This window comes from Mugil cephalus, chromosome 15 (assembly GCF_022458985.1).
Source record: "Mugil cephalus isolate CIBA_MC_2020 chromosome 15, CIBA_Mcephalus_1.1, whole genome shotgun sequence".
Lineage (NCBI taxonomy): Eukaryota > Metazoa > Chordata > Actinopteri > Mugiliformes > Mugilidae > Mugil > Mugil cephalus.
In genome coordinates this window covers 11,401,567-11,426,118 of record NC_061784.1, presented here as the reverse complement: position 1 = coordinate 11,426,118, position 24,552 = coordinate 11,401,567, and the positions used below count along the sequence as shown (strand labels likewise).

Here is a 24,552-nt window from a genome sequence, read left to right as displayed (position 1 = left end):
CGTATCTCCCGTGTCTTTTATCCATATTAGAACCTCTGAGAGAGTCACTTTTGAGTTTTCCTTCCCCCGGAGTTTCCAGCTTCTTTTTCTTTTCTTTTTTTTTTTTTTTTTTTTTTGCTCCTGTAGAGTTTTTAATAAACTCGTATTATTGACTATCACACGAGTCTCATAGTCTCTTGCATTCTGGATTCACCCCCCTCGGCTGGACAGCCATCATCACAGCATTATTAGACTGCAAATACTGCGCCAATGCATAAGCAGCTCACAGCATGGAGCTCCTGTCCGGCTGCGAGTCTCGCTGAGGTGATTCCTTAACAGCTTGGCAGGTAACACAATACACAGCCGTGCTGACTAAAGAACGTACATTTCACGCCCCACTGGGCCTGCACCCACTTGGATCACCTTGCTGCACACGGACACACAGGAAGCGTGGGACTGAATCGGTCAATTGCGGGGACCCTGACAGAGTCGCCGTGTAATATGCGGCCTTGTGATTGGCTCGGCAGCGATAGGGGCGGGGTCTACTGTGGTACAGGAGGCTTAGATTGACAGGTCTTTGTGAAGAGGTGCACTGTTTGAGACAGCTCCTGTGTCACTGAATGAGTGAAGTGCTGACTGAAATGTAACGTCTTCTGCCTCCGTTTATCCCTTTATTAAAATGTGTTGGATTCACGTTAATGTGTATTTAAAGACATTTAAATTTGTGGGGGAAAATTAAAACAACATATAGGAAAACACACTCACATTCCACTTCATCGGGTACACTGGTGAAAAATGAATGCATTCTAATATGACAGCTATTGGCAATTCAGCTGCAAGATTATGTCGGAGTATGTAGTTTGCGGTTCTGTTAAACAGTATAAAATTAAGCACAAATGTGTTTCTGTTATTATGCCCAGCCCATTAACTATGACTGGATTGCCGAAATAACAGAAACGTGTGTCGGTACAACGCAAAATGATTCAACAGTAACACAAACCACAGCCTCCGAAATGAAAGTTAGACCAACAGCCCTCTGACTTATTTGAAACATATAAAATGCGTTAGATTGTATTTGTTTTCACTAGTTCCCTAATTAAATTCCTGGTGAGTGTGTTTTCTATCCTCTCCTCCTCCTATTTTTTAACAGTCAAAGAACCAAAACTGAAATGTGATCTAAAAATATTAAGATAATTACTACTTTTGGGTGCAGATCCCAGTAGGAGCTTTGCACAGAAACTACAGAATCTGTCTTTTAATATAAGAGACATATTTGAGGGCAACTGTGAATAACTTTCAACTGAAATATTATTTAAATTCACATTGAAAATTTTTTTTTTTTTTTTTTGCCTTTCTTATGATGATTATTTATAAATAGTTTCTTTGGTCAATCATTCGCTGGTTAAGGTCGAGCAATTTGATGGCTTTTTGTTTTTTAACAAACGAATTAACTCACACACTTTTTCAGTGTTTTTCGACTCAAAATTTAACTAAAAAATACCTTTAAATTTCAAGACCTCGTAAAGTCGGGTTAAGACCTATTAACACTTTTTAAATTGAATTATCAACTGTTAATACTTTTTAACACCCTGTTGTACTTAAGAGGGCTGCACTGCAGCCTATGCAGGTTGTGATTGGGCGAGAGACGGGGTACACCCTGGACAGGCCGCCAGTCCACGCAGGGATTGTGATGTGTTACAGATATTAATTTAATAGGTTTGGTTGTGGAAAAAGCAGAAGATTTCCGACACTGTTTCCATTGGAATCTCATGACAGGATATTGGCGTGACGAATGGAGCCACATGATGGCTTGCGCAACATTATGGGTGGTGATTATAAGCGTACACGATAAGCGTACGAGTCTGCAGATAATAAACATCTTCATCTTTCACACACTTTCCTCCGCAATAACAAAGCATTCTTTGACCCGTTTGTAAAACTTGACCTCAACTATCTTTATAATTCTGTCTTCATACGTTCCAATAACTTGTCCAGCTCCAGTTTTTTTTTTTTTTTTATTCAAGAAGTGCCTGATAGTTATGGCATCACATTGACTACAGATACAGTAACATCTACAGTAACCAGCAGTTCATTGAAAATAAAACAAACAAAAAAAACAAACAAACAAAAAAAACAAAAACAGGTGCAAATACAAAACAAGCAAAACAGGAACAACACAACGTAAAAAACTAAATGTCTATTACTCTGAAACAATAAGGGGTAACTGTTTCTGAGTCGACCCTGTGGGACAGAGTACTGCTCGGGTGTGTAGAAAACGAAGTTAGTCACACGTGTCTCATGTATGAATCATAAGACGCACACGCCACGTCTGCTCTGCAGTAGTGCTGCGTACTAGCAGTACCGCATCCGTACAGAGAACTTCGTAAACATACAAAATGAGAATTGCTGCCACAAATGCGTCAAACGAAAGATAAAACTAAAACATGAGTAGAGCTGCCAAATGCAAGTTTTGCTTTGTGTAAAACACTCCCTGACACATCATGAGGATTTGAAGTATTTATGGCATGTCCACACACACACACACACAAAAAATATCCCGTCGATGAACTATATTAGGTTCAGGGGAACCATTTCATAATTGTGTCCTTTCCTCTGAGCCTGGACATGAAGAATACTGATGATTCATTGCATGATATCATGTAGGTTTTTTCTAAATTTCCATAATTCATTATTTATCAATGAAAGTTCAAAAGCTTGGTTAAAAGTGGGCAAAGTCATTCTAACATTAAAACCAGTTACAGTCTACTCGTGAAAGCTAACAACTCCGACAACTGATATTTACAAGTTCACGATGAATAAAATCACAAATATGCCTTCTCCTCAACGAAGCATTTCAAATTTACCAGGGTAGTGTTCTTTGCATCAGTGAGTCGTTCTTCCTGTAAAATACACAGTTATGAAAGTCTTTGATCTGTTCTCTGTCCTGTAATCGTCTGGGTTAAGTCTGGGTGAACCACCGGGGTCAAAAGGTAGGTCTACTCAATGTTTAGTAGGCTTCACTGCCAACCCAGCTGGGGGTGCAGGCCTGGTTGGAGGGGAAAGGGGTTTCCTGGGCCGGGAGTGTAGTTGGTGAAACTGTTGGGTTGAGGAGGAAAGCTCTCTAAAGCGGATGTGGGATGAGCCTAGAATGAGAGAAAACAAAAGAAGTAGCTTTAACAAAATGACATCTAATGATACCAATCCTACTGACGACACTTCACATGTATGTACAGGTGTCATACGTAGAGCCACGTGTCTCCGTTGCCTCTGTGTTTTTACTCATACACTGTTTACTACCTGCAGCAGGGCAGACTGCATGGTTGGGTTGTGGAGGCCACCGAGCGCGGCTGGAGAGGCAGAGGGAGAGAAGCCGGGCACCCCGGGGAAAGACAGCAAGCTGGGGAAACCGCTGCTTCCTGGGGGTTGGAGTCCACTGCTCAACCTGCAACATGTACAGTAACATCTGTCAGACTAAAACAATCCTAAAGACTACAGGAACATTCATCTCCGGGAAAATAATCTGATTAATATTCATCAGTCAAGTCAGTGCTGACGCTAGTATGGTAGGCAAGAACCCAAGCTAGAGGCTAGTATGCTAAGAAAACATCTTGTCAGCTGATCAGTTACCAAGAAACCAGCGTCTCCAGGATGTCTCCAGGATGTTACTGCTCTCACTTTAGTCACTACTACAACAAATCAACACATTTCCAAGATGGTCCAACTGCTCCTTCAAGTCTGCATGCATGGTGTCAGTAAACAGCACTGACCAGATTACATACTAATCACTGACAATAATGGTCCGGTGGAACTAGTTACGACTCGGCCATAAAGCGAAGTCTAAGGCCGACACTCCAGACTCCAGGTGGACTTTGCACTTAGTGTGACCCTGATTCACTGTTGGTATTACAAATGGAAAACCAACGTGACACAGTTTACGATGCCATTTTTTCCCAGTCATAAACAAGCCACTGGGAAATAATGACTCTGGTATTAGACCGCAATAGCCGGCAGTTTTATGCTCGTTCATAGTAGATTATGATATATATGGAATGATTTTTGCAAACTCAAAGTTCACATACCCAGGCTGGAAACTTGAGCTGAACGCTGAAGCGAAACCTGGCAGAACTGGTGACGATGATGGAACCCCGACTGCTGCAGCCGCTGCAGCCGCTGCTGCCTGGAGAGGCGCGACTGATGCCACTGAAGACGGGGTCGCCCCCGGCAGTCCCATGAACGAAGACAGCACAGGGCTCCCGGCACCATGCCCCCCTGACACGCCTAGTCCGGGGAAGGCAGTGGGGCTGGGACCAGGCGCGAGGCCTGGGAATATAGAGGGGGCAGAGGTGAGGCCTAGACCAAAAGGCGAGCCTGCGCTTTGGGCGGCGTTGGGCGCCAAGCCCGGGTAGATGGAGGTCGTTGGGTGGTTAGAAATGTTGCTGGCCGGAGGCATTGTGGGCATGGTCGAAGGAATGCTGGAAGGAGGGAGGGAGGACGAAAGGGAAGAAAAAGGGGACAGGCCTGGGTAATGAGAGGGCGATGGGCTTGAAGACAGTGCTTGAAGGCCGGCGATGGCAACCGGACTAGGGAGGGAGACTTGAGGGGAACCTGAGGGGTGCGACAAACCTAAGGAACGCACCAGGGCGGCTTGTGCCGAACCCGGCGCCATCAGGGAGCTGACGGACGGCGTGCCGGATCGAGACGTGCCCTTGAAGGCGGAGGGCACCGGGCTGTTACTGCCGCTGCCGCTACCCCCGTGATGTCGGCTCAGGGCTCCGGCCATGACGGCCTGGGCTTGCGCAGAATGCATGTGGGGGGGTTTGGGACTGAGGCCTGGGGTGGAACAGTTCGGAATAGCTGGAGTGGAAGAGCCGGGAGTGAGAGGCTGCGACCCAGAGGGCGTGTAACTTCGTATCACGGACCCAGAGGGGTTACCTGTTTGTGGGTGCATGCCAGGGAACGCGGGTCCTGACTGGTGGTCTGCGGACTGAGAATAAGCCTTCTGCAGAGCGGAGCCCATGGAGTTCGTCTGCGACAGGGAATCCGGACCACTGCGGGAAGTGGCAGGGGTGCCTGGTCGAGAAACGACGTGGAAGGGAGAGGGGGAGAAGCCCCCGCTGCCGGGGACGGGAGTTCCACAAGGGGTGCCTGAGGGGGTGTGGGCTTTAATGACGGATGAGGGTGTAGGTGTAGCATGGCCGCTGGGGGTCTGTGGTCCCGCCTTGATCACGGATGGGGAAGGAGCAGGGGAGGGAGAGGGGGCGCTGGGATTGTGAGAGGGCACCATGCCAGGGAAAACTGGCGTGATGGGAGTGGTTGGAAGCGGCTGGGCGGGGGAAGCCTGGGGCGCGGGGGTCGAAGCCGTGGAACCGTGAGGAATGAGGAGGGGCCCGCTGTTGACTCCAGGAGTGGTGATGTGTGGATTGCCTGGTTTGTTGTAACCTGAAAGTAAACATCAGAGTTATTAACAAAATAAATAGATGACTGCCACGTAAGTGAAAGGTCGTTAATTAAAAAGCATTTCAATTGAACATACATATACATTAAAATATTTCTTAAACATATTATGGTTACAGTATGTAACAGAAATGTTATGGTTAAAAGCAGATTTCATTTCAAGACAAAGACATAGTGGGTTAATGATCAACACACTACTGCAAAAAAGAGGCAAACCATTCACATACAAAAAAAAGAAGAAGAGAAAGAGCAAGGAGGAATAGCCAGAGCGTCCCTACGTGCAACTTATCGTACAGAAATTCAAAATAATTTTCTAACATTAAAATATGTCTTCTTCTTACCTTTGGGGAATTTTTTTTTTTTTTTTTATTTAGTTAAAATTAATCAAACTTGCTTATGTAAACTTTTGTCCTCTCTGGACATGTGACCAGAAATCTCCCCAAAGGCCATAAAATTCTCTTGTAACTACTGATAAGACACCGTGTTGTAAAAAATAAGTTATTCCAAGCAATGCATGTTAAATAAAGCATTATTTCATCAAGAAACAGATTACTGACATTAGTTTGAAGCTGTTCCAAGCAACCTAGAACTTATCGTTATAAATTAATAATAATAAAAAAAAATTGTACACCGACTGACCAGAAAACATTAATATGTGCAAGATACACTGCAATACAAGAGCCTTCCTGTTTGTATTTACAGCCACTATAAGATTGTTATTTATTTTGCTTTTGTACTGCGGTGCGGTACACTGACTGGTATTTTCTATTTCTCCACAACATCTACTGCATGGAGGACAGAAAAATACTAGAAATATATTAATATAACAGGACTTCTGTTATACTATAATGATATGATGAAATCAAATCCAGCAAAAAAAATCTTCAAAAGTGACAGAATTGAATCAAAAGTTCGAATGAAATTAAATCAAGGGGTGTATTTTTCTGGTCACTCAGTATGTTACAACAGAAGTTAAAAGCACATTCTTCACCTGATAGAGGTGTTAGGCTTGGGCAGTATTGGGCAGTATGTCTTTTTTTCCCCCCATACCTTCCTGACTTTTCACTGGGGAGGACGATATGCATGTATAAACACAGATTTTTACTTGAAAAGATAATATGCGGGCAACGTTTTTTTGTTTCTGTCAATTTCACTATTTATTGTGTGATTAGGATGAGAGAAGAAAAAAAAATGGCCGCGGACAGCAAGGCACAAGGCGCTTTGAAAGAATTTATATCATGGATGCAGCAATCCCCCACCCTCGATAAAAATAAATGAACAAATAAATAAATAAAAACAGAACATGGAAAGGAAACAGAATAGTAGTCATTATTTTGGGAATCAGGATGTCGCAAGAGTAGAAAATCAACCGGGGGAGACCAACAGCTGAGTAATAGTATGTGCTGGTGTAAAATGCTTTTACGGTAAACAATAAAGTTAGATGTGTGTCAATATTTCCATAATTTCATCACCTTTATCGCTGTGACGAAACCCAACCTGCTGCCACAAGAGGGCAGAGGCTTTTTTTTTTTTTTTAACTAGTTCTATGCTGTGCTCTAAGTCATTTCAGCACAGCACTTTACCAGTTTAATTGAAAGATCGGCATCTGTATTGTAGACGGCGCTGAAAATCAGTAGTATCTTGATACCGCCCAAGCCTAAAAAGGCGTTAAGACTGGAGAAGCACAGGTAAGCAGCATGCCAGTAAAATAGACCGCAAGCTTCAAGAAGTGTCTATTTGCTGTCACACGCACACACTTGCTTCCATCGAATCGTACCTGCTACTTTGTGGGCGGAGCTGTAGGGGGGAGGGGGCACGCTGGCTGTTATAACCCCTCCCACAGAAACAAGGCCTGCGTTGTTGTACGCACCTGAGTAGCAGTTGCAAATATTAACACCTCACACACACACACACACACACACAAAAACACCCAACACCGCTAAACCAATCTCTCTTAGACAATCCCAGGAGGCAGAAACAAAACATGCCTTGCTATGTTTATGAGCTTTCGCTGAAAGCAGCCTTAACAAAGAGCCCAGTCTCTGTTTTTATTTAAATCACTGACTGGTTGTATACATACTACTACAGTACTAGAAAGAGCAGGTAAAAGGTAAGAACAGGTGTATTCGACTTTGCTGTTTCTTACTTGGTGCGATGGTGGCATGGGGTCTGCACGGCGGTATGGGGTAAGGAACGGGTCGATGAGGATTGTAGGTTGACGGAAACTAAAAGGAGGAAACCACAAAAAAACATAAAACACGTATCGCGTTCTTTGTACTTTGAATCAGAATAGAACCGTCAATGACATAACACCACTACGACAGCACAACACTGTTGACTGTTGAGTGATTTCACTGAGTGAAACCAAATCAGTGTTTGTTATGAGTATTTCTGCTCTGCCTGCATCCTCAGACCGGTAGACGTGCGAGTGTTGAAGGTTTGAATGAACGTTGAACGGTTCTGTACTGCTACTGGAAAATGATAAATAAAGGCACGTTTGACGTCTTATCTTATCTTATGGCGGTGAAGCTTTTTTATACCAGTTGCTACAAATGTTATGTTATTTTATAATTTTTTATAACGTCGACACTCATCAGAACGTTTGCATTATATTCAATAATGTGTTATATAACTGGGCAATAAAAAGACAATAAACCCTTGTAATTGTTCTCACACATATACTCATATTTTTTTACACCATCACAAGTTTTCTCTGGGTCATGCTGGTATTATTATTTCCACACAGTTCATGATTGCCATTCTTGTGCTTACGGGTTTGAAAGGTCCTACAATCCGGGAAGCAATTCCTTTCCCCTCCATACTGTTGGAGTTGTCTTCTTTCTTTTCGACTTCTTTTTTGACTGGAGGGATTCCCTGTGATTACAAAACAAAACCCACGTTTCAAAGTGTAAAATAAAATGATAACCGTATCTATGACCGGGAATCGTATCTAGGATATACACAAGGATTCTTGTTTTTGCACTTTAACAACGAAAGATCTCCATCTCAAATAACAACATCTGGAACATGAACACTGGAACGCATTAAATTATGAGGATCTACATACCAAAGTCAAGTACATTTTTATCTTTATTGGTAGGGATAGTGGCTAGTCTACAATAAAAAAATATCTTAGATTATGACTCAGGTGTCTTCAAGGAACCTCAACATAGAAGTTAGCATATACTTACAGGAAATGTGCCAGTAACCAAACTGGGTCTGCCTTTTGGGTATGGATTTCCTGGTATTATTCCACAGGAAGAGATCATGGCTACAGGAGCCTTGCAACCAACCTTACAGACCTATTGAGATGAAACATTATCATTAAACTATTAAAATGAATATGATAACCACAGACCATGAATTAACACTTGCGTTATGTTAGTTTAAAAGTTTGACTTCAGTTAGTTTTTGTAGCTGCATCAATTACTCACAAAGCAACAGCTTTGTTTTTTGTTTTTTGGGGTGTTATAAAAAGGACTGCACAGCCTCCTTCAATATCACATGACAAATAGAATGAAAAGTGAGCTCACCTGTTCTAGTATCCTACGCGCACGCTTCTTCTCAGACAAGTGTATCCGAAACATATCCTCCACAGGACGATAATTTTGAGCATCTGAAATGTTTCTGTATAGGAACAGGCATATTTACTTACTGCCATGTTAACAATTCACTGAATCGAATAGGATGACATGACAACACAGGATTTTACTTCCAGGACATTTGAAAATGTACTTACAAAGCTATCAGTTCCAGGACAATCAGTCTGTCTTTTGAGAAGGTGAAGCAATTGAGGATATTTGCAACCTTGGTTGTAGGTATTGCAACCATTTTCTAAAGGCAACAGAGGTGGAAATATTTTACTAAGATATTAAAACTGAAACAGAGGTATGCCAATACCATGCTGTACTAATCACTGGAAGGAACTGCTACTTACGTGCTGCAGAGCTTTAACTGCTTTGATCTGAGGTTCTGCCCATGAAAAGTACTTGAGTATATCCATCACCTGCAAACATTCAAGACGTGGTTATAACTAAGACGAGAGCTGCACCAATCTTTTAGTTGAAACAGCAGAAATTTGGTGCAAATATGGGATGGTAATTATATGTATATGTACATATATATGAAATTGTATTCTTTTACACAAGCATAAGCTAAATCATTGGAAGTAAGTTATTTAACAATATTCAAGATTGGTTATAGGGATCTGTTATGTCACAATGTGACACCTCCACCACAGTTCTGGTAGAACTTGCTGTTTTTCACTGAGAATGAACAGACAGGTAACCCTCACATGTCAGTAAAGGTGTTTGGTCAGTTACCTGTTCACTGGAGAAATATCCATGCACCTGCTCTATGGCTCTGATGCGCTGGTCGGTCAGAACGCACTGAAAAATAGAATGAAGAGTCATTGTGAAGTTGGAAGGATTTCCAGCATTTAATCCGACATAAATATTTGTATTGGACCATTCTTACCTTTCTTATCTCATCCAAGACAATGTCAAAGGATTTCTTATCCATGTTTGCAAAGTTAAACCGACGCTAGCCTCTTTGACAATGAATTGTTACTGTACCACGCAATTGATAAACACACTTATAACCGATGAGGTTAATTAAGATAAAATACATTCGGGTGACTTTCCTAAACCTTAAATGTTTTTCACAGCCAAAGTCCCAGATTTAAATTCATAATTCTGCAAAAGCATCATTTAGATCAATACGTGTTTGCAGAACGTTGTTTAAAAGCCGCATAGTTATTACAGTCCTTGCAGATGATAAAGCTTTCCCACCGATGAACAATGACTTCCAAACAAGACAAGAGAAGCTGTCTGCGGAGCAAAACCTGTCCGTTCCAGATTTGTCCGCAGCTAACAACAAGCTAGCTAGCTGAAGCTAACTCAATTCAGGGGACAGCGCAATAAAACGGCAATAGAGAAGACAAAACTAATATTTGTGCGACTTCTCATTCAATGACAATTTGAATTAATTTCATGGTATAGTACAATAGAGTCTAGACCAGGTAAAAATCCATTAAAATCTAAAAACAACGAGCTAGAAAAGCTGCAGGTGTCGCTAGCTTCTGACAGCTGGCGCTCCTAACGTCAACAGGGAAAGGACCCCTTGAAGGACCCTGATCAGAAAGCACATCTTGCAGCGATTATGTCAACAGTAAAAAAGCTACGGTTACTTGGAGATATGTGATACAATCAAAATAACTTATCCATGACAAACACAACTATTAATATGACAGACTTTGGTTTATTTTATTTTTGAAACATCTATTTTAGTACTTATCTGTAGGCAGTTGAAGGACATCTATACAGCGTACAGGAAGTAAACATGAAATGAGCTTCAGCAGCGGTGAAGCCGAACAAGGATTTTAAATTGTTTTTGTAATAAATAAATAAAAATGGATCGATTTTCGTGGTCAACTGGGCTTTTAGAAATAAACGAAACATTGGTTATTCAACAACGAGGGGTCAGGCTGTATGACGGCGATGATAAGGTATCTTTGTATCCTTTTTTTCTATCTAAAAGCTAAGTTTGTGGCCTGACAGCAACACGGCAGCTAAATAGTAAAGTAAATTTGTCGGCACACTTAAGATTCTGTTGGAGTCATCACGGTTTTAGATTCTTAACTTTGTAGTGTGAGGAAGTTACACGTGCAAATAAGTTAATAACGCACAAGTTATCTCATGTTATTGTACCAGGCGAAGCTGGATGTTGGAGTTGTCCTGTTGAGCACCCATCGGTTGATCTGGAGGGACGTTAAAAATCATGTACGATTTCCGTAAATATGACTTCCTTATATGAAATATTGACCACACTGATCGTTTGGAGAAATTGCCCTTTTGTCTGTTGCGATGACTTCTGTGTTTCTTTTGCCATACGTAGGAATGCTGCATTGCCATGCCACTGTCTCAGATCATCTTCTTTGAGGAGCAGGCTGCAGGAATAGGAAAGAGGTCAGTGTCTTGTGGTGTAGGCAGGCAACAATAGAGATAAGAGCTAGGACTTTAATACAATGTTTGAACTTTGGTTTGGTGATAACTTGTATTTTGGCAAGAGATCATAACCCCTAACTCATAGGTTAGGGGTTATAACTGGGTTAAAAGCTTGGTAAGTATTCTATAGCGAAGAAGAAGGTTCTATCTCTCAACAATTGGTGTCTCTTATTTTAAAGTGCGAAAATAGTTATACACCTGCATCCAGTACCTGCGAACAAGGAGCCAGGCCCCTACCAACAAAGCAAGTACTCCTACATCAAGCTGTCCTTTAAAGAACATGGGCAGATAGAGGTAGGCACTCTTAATCAAGTAGCTTAATGACTTTTATCTTATCTTTTTGTACTTGTAGTGTTGATGGCTTGTGACTGATACGATGTAATTTGTGTTTAGTTTTACAGGAGGCTAACAGAGGAGATGACTCAGAAAAGGTGGGAGAGTACACCTGATTCACAACCGATCTCCTCAAGAACTGGTCCTCAGGTTAGAAACTGGCCAAACACGCATCCTAATTAGATCGGACGTTCCTCCTTTCCACTGTCGCCTGTTTGCGTGAATTTTTAGATTTAGATCCCAAAATGTTTTATGAAATCTGTTAACACATTGCAACATACAAGTGAAACTTAAATTCAACACTGGGTGGGTGATACACTGAATCTTACGTAAACAGTCTGTTTAACTGATATTCCACTGGATGGCAGTGTTGTCTCTTTAATAAGGCCGTTAAAATGATAAGATTTCACTTTTAGGATTTTTCAAAAAGATTCAATATTTATATGCATCAAATCTATGTCCCACAGCAGCTGGATTATACTTATGTTATCACATCACTTACGTTAGGTCATATCTCCAGAAGAAATCGACGTTATTTGTAATTTTTAAGGAAAAAAAATCTAATTAACAGCCTCTGCATTATTCTTGTGTTACAATAGTTGGCATCAACAAGTTTATTGTGTTTGGCTTTCTTTCTACTTTTAGTCTTGGTTCCAATTTTTAATTGCTTTCTCTGTGTGTTTTTCTTCCCTTCGTGGTCGTGTAGGCAGGAAGGACACGTGCCGTGGGAATTGTTGGTATCGAGAGGAAGATTGAGGAGAGGAGGAAAGAAACAGACAAGAACATTTCTGAGGTACTGAGAAATATATCCGAATATTGGGTTGCATTTAAATAGAATCTAAGTTAATCTCACGTGTTATGTCATCGTGTTCCTAGCTATTAGCCGAAGTTTTGTTGTTTAGCCCAAATCATTTAGACTAAACGACTGTGAAAATACTGAGAATGCAGAGTGGTTTGGTTTATGACATTTTTATGTTTTGATCATTTTTTCTGCCACATAAAGTTGTCCCCATTGGAATTTATTGTAATTCACATAAACCGAGCTGACCGCGGCCGTCTTGACACTTGTGAAAGTGTGGTTATGTGACCACATTTGCGCATAATGTATATTTGTCTTGAATATGTGTTACATTAAATCAAAATGACGTGAAACCTAAGGTATTAAAAAAAATGGCCAGGGGGAATGTTCAGCCGGAGGAGGGGTGGGGGCTCCGTGGAATGATATTTAAATTGTATTGGTACCCATAAAATCTTGCGGTTTATTTAACTGTCAACATTTCTGAGCACCATTACCCATTCAGTCTCTGTTTTTCAGGCATTTGAAGACCTTAGCAAGCTGATGGTGAAGGTAAAGGATTCATTTGCATACGCACGTTTTCTTACATTTGGCAGAATTAAACGTTGTTTAAACCTCACAACTATGGATGTCAAACCGGTGTGAAGCTTGTTAAACCAAGTGGGATGTGCTGAATGATTATCTAACCGACAGGCCAAGGAGATGGTGGAGGTGTCCAGATCTATAGCCAACAAAATCAAAGACAAGCAGGGAGACATAACAGAAGATGAGGTGAGAATCGCAGAAACATCATCAGACACAGAAACACAAAGGAGATTCAAACCACTGAACCTGAACCTTTAAATTTGCGCAACTTACTTTTTTCACATGTTCTCTTTTTTTATAGACGATTCGATTTAAATCCTACCTTCTGAGCATGGGTATTGCTAACCCTGTTACCAGGGAAACGCATGGCTCAGGTACACATTATCACCTGCAACTGGCTAAGCAACTTGGAGATATGCTCCAGGCCCCTCTCGAGGTGGGTGTTAACTTTTGTGTGTCATGCATTTTTATGTCTAGGTAGGTTCCTGAACTTATTTTAATCATACTTATTTTCCATGTTAATATCTACATTGCTGTTTTTTTTTTTCTACCACTCCCCTTTTTCCCAGGAACGCGGGGGCATGATGGCTCTCACTGAGGTTTACTGTCTCGTCAACCGCGCCAGAGGGATGGAGGTGATTCATCGCAGCTCAATCGGTCGCATGACTCGGCTTCGTTTTCTTTGTATTCACGCTGTACGCACGTTTCCTCCACTCTCCGCAGCTTTTATCTCCAGAGGATTTGGTAAACGCATGCAAAATGTTTGAGTCGCTGAAGCTCCCGCTGAGGTAAGCGCGTGTCGTATTCGCCAGGTTCTGTGTGTGCACTACATTTCAGGCGATGTGTTTATTAAAGGAATACAGGGTTGGCGCTGGCTTCACAGAGGTCAGGCTCTTCCTGCCTGGCTTCCTGTTGTTGGAAGGGGTGTCCAGGCCTCTGCAGCTGTCATTTCCTGTCACTTCCCAGGGTTTCAAAAGGTTTTCCATTGTTACTGGTTAAAACACCACCCTGAGTTAGTTGAATAAAATAGCGTTACAATGTGTCAAACTGATCTCTATCTCTTCTTTAACTTACATCCCTTCCTGCATCTTGTCCTCTGCGCAGGCTGCGTGTGTTTGATAGTGGCGTTATGGTGGTTCAGCTGCAGTCTCACAGCGAAGAGGAAATGATAGCCTCAGCGATGGACAGTGTATGAGATCTAGGTGTTACACACATGAATTTGACCAGGACATGACTCCGCATTGGAACTGATCACGTGGTGTGTTTTTAACAGGTGTCAGACAAAGGCTCCTTGACAGCAGAGGAGTTCGCGAAGCTCTTGGGTCTTTCTGTTCTTCTGTCAAAAGAGCGGTATGTTGACTCAAGGGTTCCTATCAGTAACAATAAAACACGAAATACTGCAGCTAATCACGTGATTGTTTTTGACTTGTTATTCCTTCTTCCTAATTTACTTCTCTTCCATTATTGTCATCTCCAGGTTGCTGCTGGCTGAGAAGATGGGCCACCTGTGCAGAGACGACTCTGTGGAGGGCTTGAGGTTCTACCCAAACCTGTTCTGACCTGTTTACAAGTTGACACTATCGAGATTGGACTTTCTCGGCTGACGGACGGATGCATTAAAACAATCGCCTGACCTCCTCGCGTGCAGCAGGGTGCCTGCTGCGCACGCAACTCCATTGTGTGCTCCAGTTTCAAATTCAGCCTCATTTGGTATTGAACGGTTGGTTCTCTGTCGCTGGTGGCAGAGCACGCGAAGTCCACGTACCAGGTGTTAGACTGAACGCCGTCTGTAGGATGTTGATATGTTTCCAGGAGTGGTTTATGAAACTGCAAATATTGTACAAGAAGAGAAGGGGTTCCAGATTTACTCTAGTTTGGCTTTGGGTAATATGCTTTGTAAGTGAGAAGTAAATCATCCTCAACGATGGCCAGATAATGGTTTCCAAAGTAAAATGTACACCTTTTTAATAAATGGTTGAGGACTGAAGCGTGCCCTGCTGTTGTGTTTTCTGGTTTCAGGTTTCACTGAATCTAAATGTGCTAGCTTGCCTTTCAAGCTGGTGGATCAAAATTCATTTTCGGCCCTTTTCCAGCAAACCAAATATGGTAAATGGTGTCTAAGGTGCATTTAAGCCGAGACAGGATAGAACAAAATACCTGTCAAATCTCACGCATGTCAGTGATGGAACACACAGCCGGCTGTAAAGCAGTTAATCCCCTCGGAGGAGACACTGTGTTATAGAAATAGAAGTTGTGACTGTTTTGGAGGCAAATTTAAGTGAGGTTATTTCACTTCTAAAATAACTGCCTTTGAATTCCATCGCACAAAATAATGCGTGAGCGTACTGTAATAAATGCCACCTGGTCTAAATAACATACTGGACATATTGAGGTTCTGTGCTTTCATCACTTCAAGGAAGGTAATGGAAGCTTTCATTTGTCCCATTGTGAACTGATCAGAGTAGTAAACAACGTTTCATCTCCAAAGAAGCTTCCTGTTTTGGGCCAACCCTCTCTAGTGGAAAAATGAAGGTCTGCAGAGCTGATTAGATAACCGCGCGCATGTGGCTCACTTACTTCTAAATAAACTCAATTGGTTGGAGAAATCTTGAAAGCCGGACTGAGGCAGGTCTGTGATTAGGGATTTATACAGGACATTGAATTTCGCTCCATACAAACTGGGCACTGTTGCTTGTATGAGGGGATGAACTGATGAACTTCAATGCCCCCTTCAAATAATCCATCCGGGATGGCCTGGTGCCAGGTCGCAAATTTCATTAAAGTTTGCACTTTATTTTGTCATTGTGGAAGAATTGGGAGGAGATAAATGGGCTGTGGTTTAAAATGTTTTATTGTGTTACCCGGCCAATGTGTGTGGGCCTTTTAAAACGCACAATGCTATTATTTATATACGACGATCAGGCATAACATTATGACTTCTTAATATTGTGTAGGTCTCCCTTGTGCCTCCGAAACAGTTGTGACTCATCAGAAAATGGTCAAAGGCCTTCTGTGGATGTCCTGTTGTATCTGGAAACAGGATGTTATTAGTGGGGGCCTTTGGGTCCTATGTGTTGAGGGGAGGGACCTCTGTGGATCAGACTTGCTCCAGTGCATCCCACAGATGCTTTAATTTTCTGGTGCATGTCTAAGCAACATCCACCGAGTTGTCATAAGATGGTCAAACTTATTTAACTCCCCTGTCAGTGGTTTTAATGTTTTGGCTGATGTGATATTTTATGTGTGACTGATTTATGTGTGACAGACACTTGGCAGACTGAACTATAGTATCTGTTTCACATATTTCTCAATGAAGTCACTTTCCTCAGGCACCTGCTGAAGCATTTGATGATCCAGGTGCCTGCTGTTAAAACTGATAACAATCTTCTGAGGAGCTGACTTTATATAATGGAATGCTTACATTGCATTAAATAAGAAAATGTTGTTTATACATATATATATATATATGTGCGTGTCTGTGTGTGTATGTGTTTTTAGGATACCCTTATAATAGGTATGGGAAAATGTCCCATTTAATACAAGGCACCTTTAAACCAGTAACTGTGTTATTAGCTTGGTTAGTTTTGACCGTTAATCCTCCCTGTCAGGAATGTGAAGGGGGAAACTCGGTTTAAAAAGCAAACAATATACATGTGACATGATTTAAGAGAAAGGCTAACATACATTGGGCGGCACAGTGGCGTGGTGTTTTTTTTTTTTTTTTTTTTTTCTTTGTGGCGTGGTGTTTAGCACTGATGCCTCTAACGCAAGAAGGTGCTGGGCTCGAATCGAGGCAGGCAGGGGCCTTTCTGTGTGGAGTCTGTCTGCGTGGGTTCTCACGGTCTTCCTCCCACCGTCTGACTCAACTATCTTTCTTGGCTGCACCTTATGAATGAGCACATTTGTAGCATTTTGTCTAAAGTCACCTGTTTAATTTTCATTCAAATTAGGACTTTTGTGACATTTTTGAACAAATCATTTTTGTGTGGAATTTGATCTCAAGCGGACCGGGCCGGACCAGCAACATAACAGCATAATAACCTACAAGTAACGAAACTCCAGATTTTTTTTCCAATTTGTTTTAGTGCAAAGAAGAAATAAATAAATAAATAAATAGAAGAAATAAATAAACACGTTTCTTAAGTTAAATAAGGGCAATTTGGGCACATTTCTATCTACATTCTGGGTTTTGTCATTGTGTTCTGTCCACATCTCTTACTAAAACACTGCACAGTTATTTATTTTCACTGAAAAATTGCAGTCTTGTATGTCACTGCAAATTCATGCTGCAGACCAGATTCGACCCCCCGACGGCCACTTTTGGTCCGAGGGCCTTATCTTTGACACCTGTGCTCTAGAGGGTAAGCGGTTTCAGAAGATGACAACGCTAACACACGTTGTTACGCTAGGGATTTCCTTTTCGTATCTTTCTTTCTTTTCTTTTTTTAACTTTTAAAGCTAAAGGTTTTTACATTTTGAGCAGAGCAAAAGGTTGAGCTGCACGCGCTCTGAACACCAACTCGCGCCTCCAGAGAGAGAGAGAGAGAGCGAGAGAGTGCGCGAGAGGTCTCCTGGCTCCGTCGTCCCGCAGACTGTCACCGCACTTTATTCGCAGTTTATCACCCAGGAGAAATGCGGTACGAGCGCCGATAGGAAGTACAGAGGTTGCGGGTTCTGCGTCGGGAAAAGTGGGGAGGAATAATGAAGTGCTGAGTCAACAAGACATGTGAGTAGACAGTTTTATTTTCTGGCTAGCACGCGCTGAATAGTGAAGGCGACCAGCGGTGAACGAGAGACTTTATGCCAATTTTAGCCTAAAATACAAGTTTACGTTCGGTATTTCAGTAAGTTAGAGGTGAGTTTTATAACTTTAATAGAATTGATAGTACCTTAAACGTTCTACTTGTGCTTTACATGGCAAGTTTTAAATAACATTTAAATACATTTTATATAATAATAATAATAATAAAGAGTGTAGGCTGTAAAGCACAGCAGATACTTAAAAATCAACTACACCGGGGATAATGAATTAAAGTAATAGAACAACATTAGGTATATATTATTAGTTTAACATTATTCCAAAATAAAAGTCAGTTTAAAATGTCTTAAAATTTCCTTTTAAGAATAACAGACCTACAGAGAGCTTGCCATTTAAACGTTAAGAATCAAACTTTTTTGTCAGTTTAGTGACATCGAAACAGAAAGTGGTCCTCATAATTTTTTTTTCATCGCACACACAAGGAACATTTAAAATAATAGAGTGCTTAAGGTCCTTAAGAGAAGGAATGACACACATACTGTATAACTTATTCAAAAATCTATAGCAGATTTTTGAATAAGTTATACAGTATGTGTGTCATTCCTACTCTTAAGGACCCCATGGCCATGCACCATCTGGTTGGGAGCTCAAAAGATGTCTTCATCTGAGAATGCATATTAGGACAACTTTTAAACCAGCAGTTTGTCAAATAGCATTTTACTATAATAACTGCAAACATGCAAAAACATACTGCATCTCAGAAGCGAAGTGATATAATTTGTTGTTTTTTTAGATAGAAAATACAACCTGTTCTAAAAGAAACAATAGACAAACAAAAAGAAATATGCTAAACAAATATTTGGCTCTGCTCATAAATTTTTGTTACGGACAAAGCCCTCCTGCGGAAATTCAGCTGTGTAGTGACGGCAGCTCCCTATAGCCATTGTGAGGATGAAAGGAACAGGAAGACACCACTGTAAGTCCAGAAAACTCAAGTTCACTGCTTCATTCTCTGGCCTTCCTGTTTTTCATTCCTCAGAGGCGTACGCTGCTCCTTGCATTCCTCCTCCTGACTAATGGCATCCATACACGGAGAAAAATTGTTTCCTTCTTGAGGATTATTTGTTTTTTTGTTGGTGTTCCTGTTTTCCCCTGATCAGGTCGGGAATGGTGGAGTAGGACGGTCATGTGGTGTAGGAGAAAAAAGAGGCACAGACATCGGAATGCCACAGGTTGTCTCACTGCTGCCCCTCCTTCTAGCGCTCATGGGATGTGGTGAGTGAAACCAAAACCATTAATTCAATTAAAAGTCCATGCTCTGCATTGTACTGTGACCTGATTAATGGGGAGAGAGAAGACGAGCAGAAGAAAATCGTGAAATAGTGGATGCACGGACAGCCCCTTCCTCTTCCCACACCCATTTTGCTTTGTGAGGATGTGAGGTTTGCACAACAGGATCTACACTCTACGCAGCACAATAGCTCTTAAAATAACGTACTACTACTTTTCCCCTGAGTACTACTCTAAAGAAGCGCTAATATAAGTACTCTTAAGGCTAATAGTTTAACTTATTGTCTATACACTAGGACATATCTAGCTTACTTAATTCGTAATGGTTTATGTGGATCCACAGATATATGTGGTGAAGATTGAGCTTATTATTTATTTTTTGTGTCAATAAAAGTGACATTGGATATATGTAATATATCGGTAGGCCCATGGGATTTTGTGTTATGACAAAGAACTGTCACTTCCTAGTGATAAGATCACATTTCACCCTGCATTCTGAAAATCTGTAAAAAAAATAAATAAATAAAAAAATACCTTTTATGAATTACAGTTTCTGATATTTTGGTCCTTGAAAATGTCATGACACTGAATATCTGCAGTAAACGGAAACTGGGAAAGACAGTATGGGCACTTGCAAGGTCAGACTAAAATTAAAAAAAAATAAAAAATTAAGATAAATAGAAAAGTGTGTATAAAGAGAGTGAATGATGCCATTTTTTTAGTGTAAGTTTCTGTGCAAGTTCCATGAACAACGGGCTAACGCTGTTACTTTTCTGCAGCATTTGCAGGGCTCAGTGTCTGGCCCTCCTTCCATGTCGCCCTTAGCGACGGCAGTGTGTTTGTGAATTTCATCACAAAATCCAACGGCAGCACCACCAGCAACGCGAGTCTCTCTCTGGTTGACACGGAAAGCAACACCACCCTTCTGACCAGGACTCTCCCTAACAACCGGCCGGCCGGTAGGGAGGAGTTTGACTGCTCCTGTTTCTTGTATGCAGGAACTTTCCGGTTCCTGCTGAGGCAAGTCAGCGTTGCCAGCGTTTCTCGTGCCAACGGCACAGAAATCAGTAGCGCGCAGAGCGTTACCTGGTGGTGGAGTTCAGAACTGCAGGTTCAGTGGCCCACCTTTCACATTGCCGTGGACAGAGTTGGAAACCGTTCAGGGTCTTTTCAGGCAAGACAAACTCGATCTCAAACTTAACCTGTAACATTGTTTTTGTGCTGTAAAACGACGACCAGAATCATTATCGTGCTTTTCTTCTACTGCCTCCTCAGATTGGGATATTCACCAATCAACACTTCCAGGCCTGCTCCAGAGGTGTTGACTCCGCTCTCACCCTAGAGGTCAGCTTCATGGAATACAACCAGATAGGGCGAAACACCATCGACAAGGTCAAAGACCGCACGCAGCATCCGATCAAGCCGCTCCGTTCCCAGAGCGTCGAGCTCTCCTGTGCCTTCCCATTCACGGAGAGAGACTTCATAAAAGTGGCTCTGCGGTCCTCTCACGCAGCGCAGGAGGTGAAGAGCTCGGGACCCCTCTATCTGTCCCGTATCTTCTCCTACAAACTGCTGGTGGAAAACGCCAATGCCTACAAGAGCGGGTGTGAAGGGACCATGACTGTGAAATTGATAACCCCGCCGTGTGCTCACGTCAACGGGAAAGTACAGCTGTATAACGACCCGGGAAGAGGCGTTTCCTCCGCAGTGACGGGGTTGGGACCCGAGGAGCCGCCTTCTCCTCCGCTGGCCTTCAACTGGCTGACTCAGGGGGAAAACGAGACGGAGTTCAACTGTTCTGTTTTCTACCCTGGCAAAAATAAGTACTGCTTTCGATTTGTTTTCAACTTCAGTCGCTCCCCCAGTCCAGCACAGACTTGTCTGGAGGTGTACAGGAGTGCAGGTGAGTTTTAAACTGAGAGACACATTCACATTTGGCAGCACCCAAGAATACATTAACACTCTGCTTCTGTTTAGTGAATCAGTGGTTCGATAAAGGACACTTGAGTTTTGAGTGAGGGAAAGAGTTGCTTTGTTATATTCCTCCAGATTCTCCCAGAATGATGTAATCCATTAGCAAATAAAACTCAGGTGCTAGGTAATAAACAAAATTATTAAGTGTTGTTTTTTTTCTACTCAATGTGTATTTGCAATTATAATGCTAACTTATATTGAATTTTTTGTTTGTTTGTTTTTTAACTTTCACTGTCATTTCAAATGAGTTACTGTAAGTCAGTCAGTTGGTTATGATAAACTAAATCCATTTAGTTCTCTGTTAAAAGCAATGACCTCTTAAAATAAATGCAAGTGGGCAGCTTCCCAATATTCAGAGGAAAATAAGGTTTATATTCTGCAGCACACAGACTTTATTAAGTCTTTCAAGAACATTACTAAATTCTCTCTTTTGCATGATAAAAAGATACTTGCAGCTGTGTCCTCAGTTTTTCTATTTTTAGAAGCAAACATTAACTTGCTGATGTCATGTGATATGGTTGATCCCTTTTCAGCTGTCTGTAGTTTTGTTGTTCAACATCCTCTGGTATTTTACTACCTGAAAGTCATCACAGCTTTACCCTTTCCTGCTAGTCTGTGAGCATTGTCGTTATAGTGGGCTCATTTGGCTCAGCTTAAGAAAGCAACAACACAGTATTAAGGCTAAACTACAAATTAATTTGCAATCTAACGTTTTGTTTGTAATCTGCAGAGTCATGGGGCCCCTGGAAGCCCTGGAGCTTGTGCAGTGTGAGCTGCGGAGAGGGGGTGAGGGAACGAGTGCGCGAGTGTTTACTGCCCTCTGGTGTACGAGGGACGCAGTGCACTGGCATGGAGAAGGAGCAGTCTATGTGCTCGCTGGAAGACTGTGGCGGTGGGTCTCTTCACATTTACTAGTCGTCACATTCAGATTATTTAGATTCTAATTTACAACCTTCCAGGGTAGAACAAGTCTATTTTACATCCATCTGTCAGAAACAATACCACTAACAACATACTGTTACCACACAATGGGACACCCTCAGAAGACCCATATCCATTCTCTGATGAGTCACAACTGTTTTAGAGACATAAGGAAGATGTACACAATATTAGACAGGTGGTCATAATGATATGCCTGATTGTATATTGAATTCTAATTGGTTTCATTTACTCCCCAGCGTCACCTGCTCCTTCTCCATCTCTTCCCCCCGTATCTCTCGGAGCTGCACCCCTGGGTGCTAACATGGTTGTAGTGGTCGGCATCTCCTTTTGCCTGGCCGTGATCATGGCCACTGTCGTGGTGACAGTTTGGAGAAAGTTCTGCCAGACTCCGCAGTGCAGCTCCGTGCGTAGAACCTCCACGCATTCCCCCGGCGGCCGCAAGCTCTCAGACGAGGCCTCCATCTGCGGGCACAGCCTCCAGAGGCCCAGCCTGTCCGAAGCTCACGGCCCGTCGGGAGGCGCGGGCGTGGGCGTCGGCCAGAAAGACAGGCCTCCGCTGGCGAGTCCGCCCCTCACGCAGAGCTTGGCGATGCCACTCTCGCAGGACGCGGACAGATTGTCTCCCACAGGTCAGAAGGTGTTGCCGCCAATATTTGGGTATGTTCAGAATATCGTTTGCTTTCATCATACGTAGAACAAACTTATTTTTGTCACTAGCCAGTCTTAGAAAATAAGGTACGGTTGTCTCTGTAGGTACCGGCTGGCTCAGCAGCAGTTGAAAGAGATGAAGAAGAAGGGTTTAAAAGAGGCCACACAGCTGTACCATGTCTCCTCAAGCCCCGTCCATGACACTGCGATGGAGACATCTGCTTCAGCCACCAGCTCTCCTACGCCGACCGGATTTGTGCACTCTGCGCACACTTTGACCCTGCAGGATGACGCCGACCGCAACCACTTCCGCATCACCGCTCCCTTTTCCGGGTTGCCGCCTCAGACCAGGGTCGCGCCGGACAGGCTGAGTCCCAGAGTGGAACTGGTCTTGGGTCCTCCTGTCTCCGCACGCGCGAGTCGCGGCAGCGCCAAATGGCGTGACCGCACAGCGGACTGGGTGGAGATGGTAGAGAGGAGCGGGTTGGGACGTCCAAGAGGAGGAGGGGAGGACGCGGGAATGGCAAACTCAAACCATCACAGGAATCCAAATTTCCGACGGACCTCCAGCTTTAATGACAGTAGACTCCAACCGCCATCATCTGCACAGTCAAGACAGTTCAGAGAAAGAAGCATGACTCAGGTCACCAATCTTCCTGTTCATGATCAGATTTATGTAGTTGTACTTGATGTATGTATCAAAGGTCATATTGCAGTTTTTTGGTCAAGATTAACAAACATATATTGTTCTTTTTAGGTCGGATCTCGAACTCTTCCTGAGGGAAGTTGCTGGACAAAGGGAGGTTGGGAGCGGCAGCCGTATCGCTCTTACCCCATCCCAGAGCACGAGTCCTCAGAGTGGACTAAATCCAGACCGAAGAGTAACAGCCAGAGGAAGCCCTGGTTAGAGACGGTGGTTCCTTCTCACAATAACACGAACAATGAGCTCAAACACACAGGAACCAACACAAACAACATTTCAGCATCAGAGAAACACGCTAAAGGAGAACTCAGTGGCATCGGGGAAAGGCAAAAGAGCGGTAAGCTCGGAGGTGGAGAGCCAATCTCCGGAATTGGCGGTCCAGGCGTGGGGCCCGCCAGTCCTCATGGGGTGAACCAGCTGATCGTGGATCGAGCCGAGCGAGCTGAGCTGAACTGGAATCGCCGCGGCCCGTCGCCCATACAGAGGAACATCTTGGCCAGGAAATTAAAAGAGGCTCAGTCCTGTTCTGCTGCCAGGGGGCGCCAGCGCAGCTCCACTTTCAGCGTGTCGTCCTCGGAGCAGAGGAAAGACCGCTGCCGCTCTCTGCCGATGTCTGGGGACTACAGCGGCGGCGGCTCTTCCTACAGGCTGAGCGAGGCAGAGCAACGCATGCTGGACTTAGATCTGTCCTCGTCATATGTGAGGGAGGAGGAGTAGATCACACAGGTTTCTAGCCATACGTTGGAAAGGAACTGGCTTTGCTATTTACATTTAGCCTCAGCCCCTGACCTCAACCCTCTCCCAGGGTTATGTGTCCCAGTAATGACTCTACTGTGATGTAATAGCTCTATCTATGGGAATGGGAGCAAAAAGAAAATATTTTTGTATTTTTTTTTTTATTAGTATTTTTTCTGTTGCATTGTTCCATTGTTTTTGTAAAGTTATGATTATCACTTAATTGTATTAAGATCAGTTCTAGTCTATCGTCAGAATTGCACGTTGGGAATGTATTTCTGATCTATTCTGTGTATCAGTCATTGGTACAGAGAGTATCGTAACCATTTACATCTATGCACTGTTGAAC

General features: G+C 42.8%; 3 protein-coding genes across 6 annotated transcripts; 2 read left to right on the top strand and 1 right to left on the bottom strand.

The window, feature by feature from the left end:
- Positions 1-1,964: 1,964 nt before the first annotated feature.
- Positions 1,965-10,528, bottom strand: proser1 (proline and serine rich 1). Of its 2 annotated transcripts, XM_047607806.1 has the most exons (12): positions 9,910-10,528; positions 9,756-9,821; positions 9,371-9,439; positions 9,173-9,267; positions 8,967-9,060; positions 8,625-8,735; positions 8,206-8,307; positions 7,580-7,658; positions 7,211-7,303; positions 4,059-5,418; positions 3,277-3,421; positions 1,965-3,122 (listed from the first exon to the last, which is right to left on the bottom strand). In XM_047607806.1, exons 1-12 carry the CDS (start codon positions 9,952-9,954, stop codon positions 2,997-2,999), a joined length of 2,385 nt encoding a protein of 794 aa, XP_047463762.1. In that variant the 5' UTR covers positions 9,955-10,528; the 3' UTR covers positions 1,965-2,996. The 2 variants fall into 2 exon arrangements, with proteins under 2 accessions (XP_047463762.1, XP_047463763.1); XM_047607807.1 differs by lacking the exon at positions 7,211-7,303.
- A 216-nt stretch (positions 10,529-10,744) lies between these two features.
- vps36 (vacuolar protein sorting 36 homolog) lies at positions 10,745-15,139 on the top strand. Its single transcript, XM_047606943.1, has 14 exons — positions 10,745-10,939; positions 11,145-11,213; positions 11,329-11,399; positions 11,618-11,732; positions 11,832-11,921; positions 12,478-12,564; positions 13,087-13,119; positions 13,261-13,338; positions 13,454-13,588; positions 13,722-13,787; positions 13,876-13,940; positions 14,257-14,341; positions 14,426-14,502; positions 14,630-15,139. The coding sequence occupies exons 1-14, from the start codon at positions 10,844-10,846 to the stop codon at positions 14,709-14,711; spliced, it is 1,149 nt and encodes a 382-aa protein (XP_047462899.1). The 5' UTR covers positions 10,745-10,843; the 3' UTR covers positions 14,712-15,139.
- A 2,235-nt stretch (positions 15,140-17,374) lies between these two features.
- Positions 17,375-24,495, top strand: LOC125021168 (thrombospondin type-1 domain-containing protein 1). 3 transcript variants are annotated; one of them, XM_047607105.1, is made up of 8 exons: positions 17,375-17,878; positions 18,951-19,186; positions 19,981-20,375; positions 20,477-21,104; positions 21,906-22,067; positions 22,354-22,774; positions 22,871-23,408; positions 23,523-24,495. In XM_047607105.1, the coding sequence occupies exons 2-8, from the start codon at positions 19,135-19,137 to the stop codon at positions 24,183-24,185; spliced, it is 2,859 nt and encodes a 952-aa protein (XP_047463061.1). In that variant the 5' UTR covers positions 17,375-17,878; positions 18,951-19,134; the 3' UTR covers positions 24,186-24,495. The 3 variants fall into 3 exon arrangements, with proteins under 3 accessions (XP_047463061.1, XP_047463059.1, XP_047463060.1); XM_047607103.1 differs by having other exon boundaries at positions 17,376-17,878; positions 19,072-19,186; XM_047607104.1 differs by lacking the exon at positions 17,375-17,878 and having other exon boundaries at positions 17,903-19,186.
- The last annotated feature ends 57 nt before the right edge of the window (positions 24,496-24,552 follow it).

What these genes read in the sequence shown, in the direction of transcription:
- LOC125021168 (XM_047607105.1), top strand. Translation starts at nt 19,135, where the DNA reads ATGCCACAGGTTGTCTCACTGCTGCCCCTCCTTCTAGCGCTCATGGGA. An exon ending in ACCGTTCAGGGTCTTTTCAG is followed by an intron (nt 20,376 to 20,476) that starts GCAAGACAAACT and finishes CTGCCTCCTCAG; the next exon opens with ATTGGGATATTCACCAATCA. An exon ending in GAGAAAGAAGCATGACTCAG is followed by an intron (nt 23,409 to 23,522) that starts GTCACCAATCTT and finishes TGTTCTTTTTAG; the next exon opens with GTCGGATCTCGAACTCTTCC.
- proser1 (XM_047607806.1), bottom strand. Translation starts at nt 9,954, where the DNA reads ATGGATAAGAAATCCTTTGACATTGTCTTGGATGAGATAAGAAAG. An exon ending in GATATTTCTCCAGTGAACAG is followed by an intron (nt 9,440 to 9,755) that starts GTAACTGACCAA and finishes GAATGTTTGCAG; the next exon opens with GTGATGGATATACTCAAGTA. An exon ending in TTGTAGGACCTTTCAAACCC is followed by an intron (nt 7,659 to 8,205) that starts GTAAGCACAAGA and finishes TCCTCCTTTTAG; the next exon opens with TTTCCGTCAACCTACAATCC.
- vps36 (XM_047606943.1), top strand. Translation starts at nt 10,844, where the DNA reads ATGGATCGATTTTCGTGGTCAACTGGGCTTTTAGAAATAAACGAAACA. An exon ending in TCGCTGAAGCTCCCGCTGAG is followed by an intron (nt 13,941 to 14,256) that starts GTAAGCGCGTGT and finishes TCCTCTGCGCAG; the next exon opens with GCTGCGTGTGTTTGATAGTG. An exon ending in GTTCTTCTGTCAAAAGAGCG is followed by an intron (nt 14,503 to 14,629) that starts GTATGTTGACTC and finishes TGTCATCTCCAG; the next exon opens with GTTGCTGCTGGCTGAGAAGA.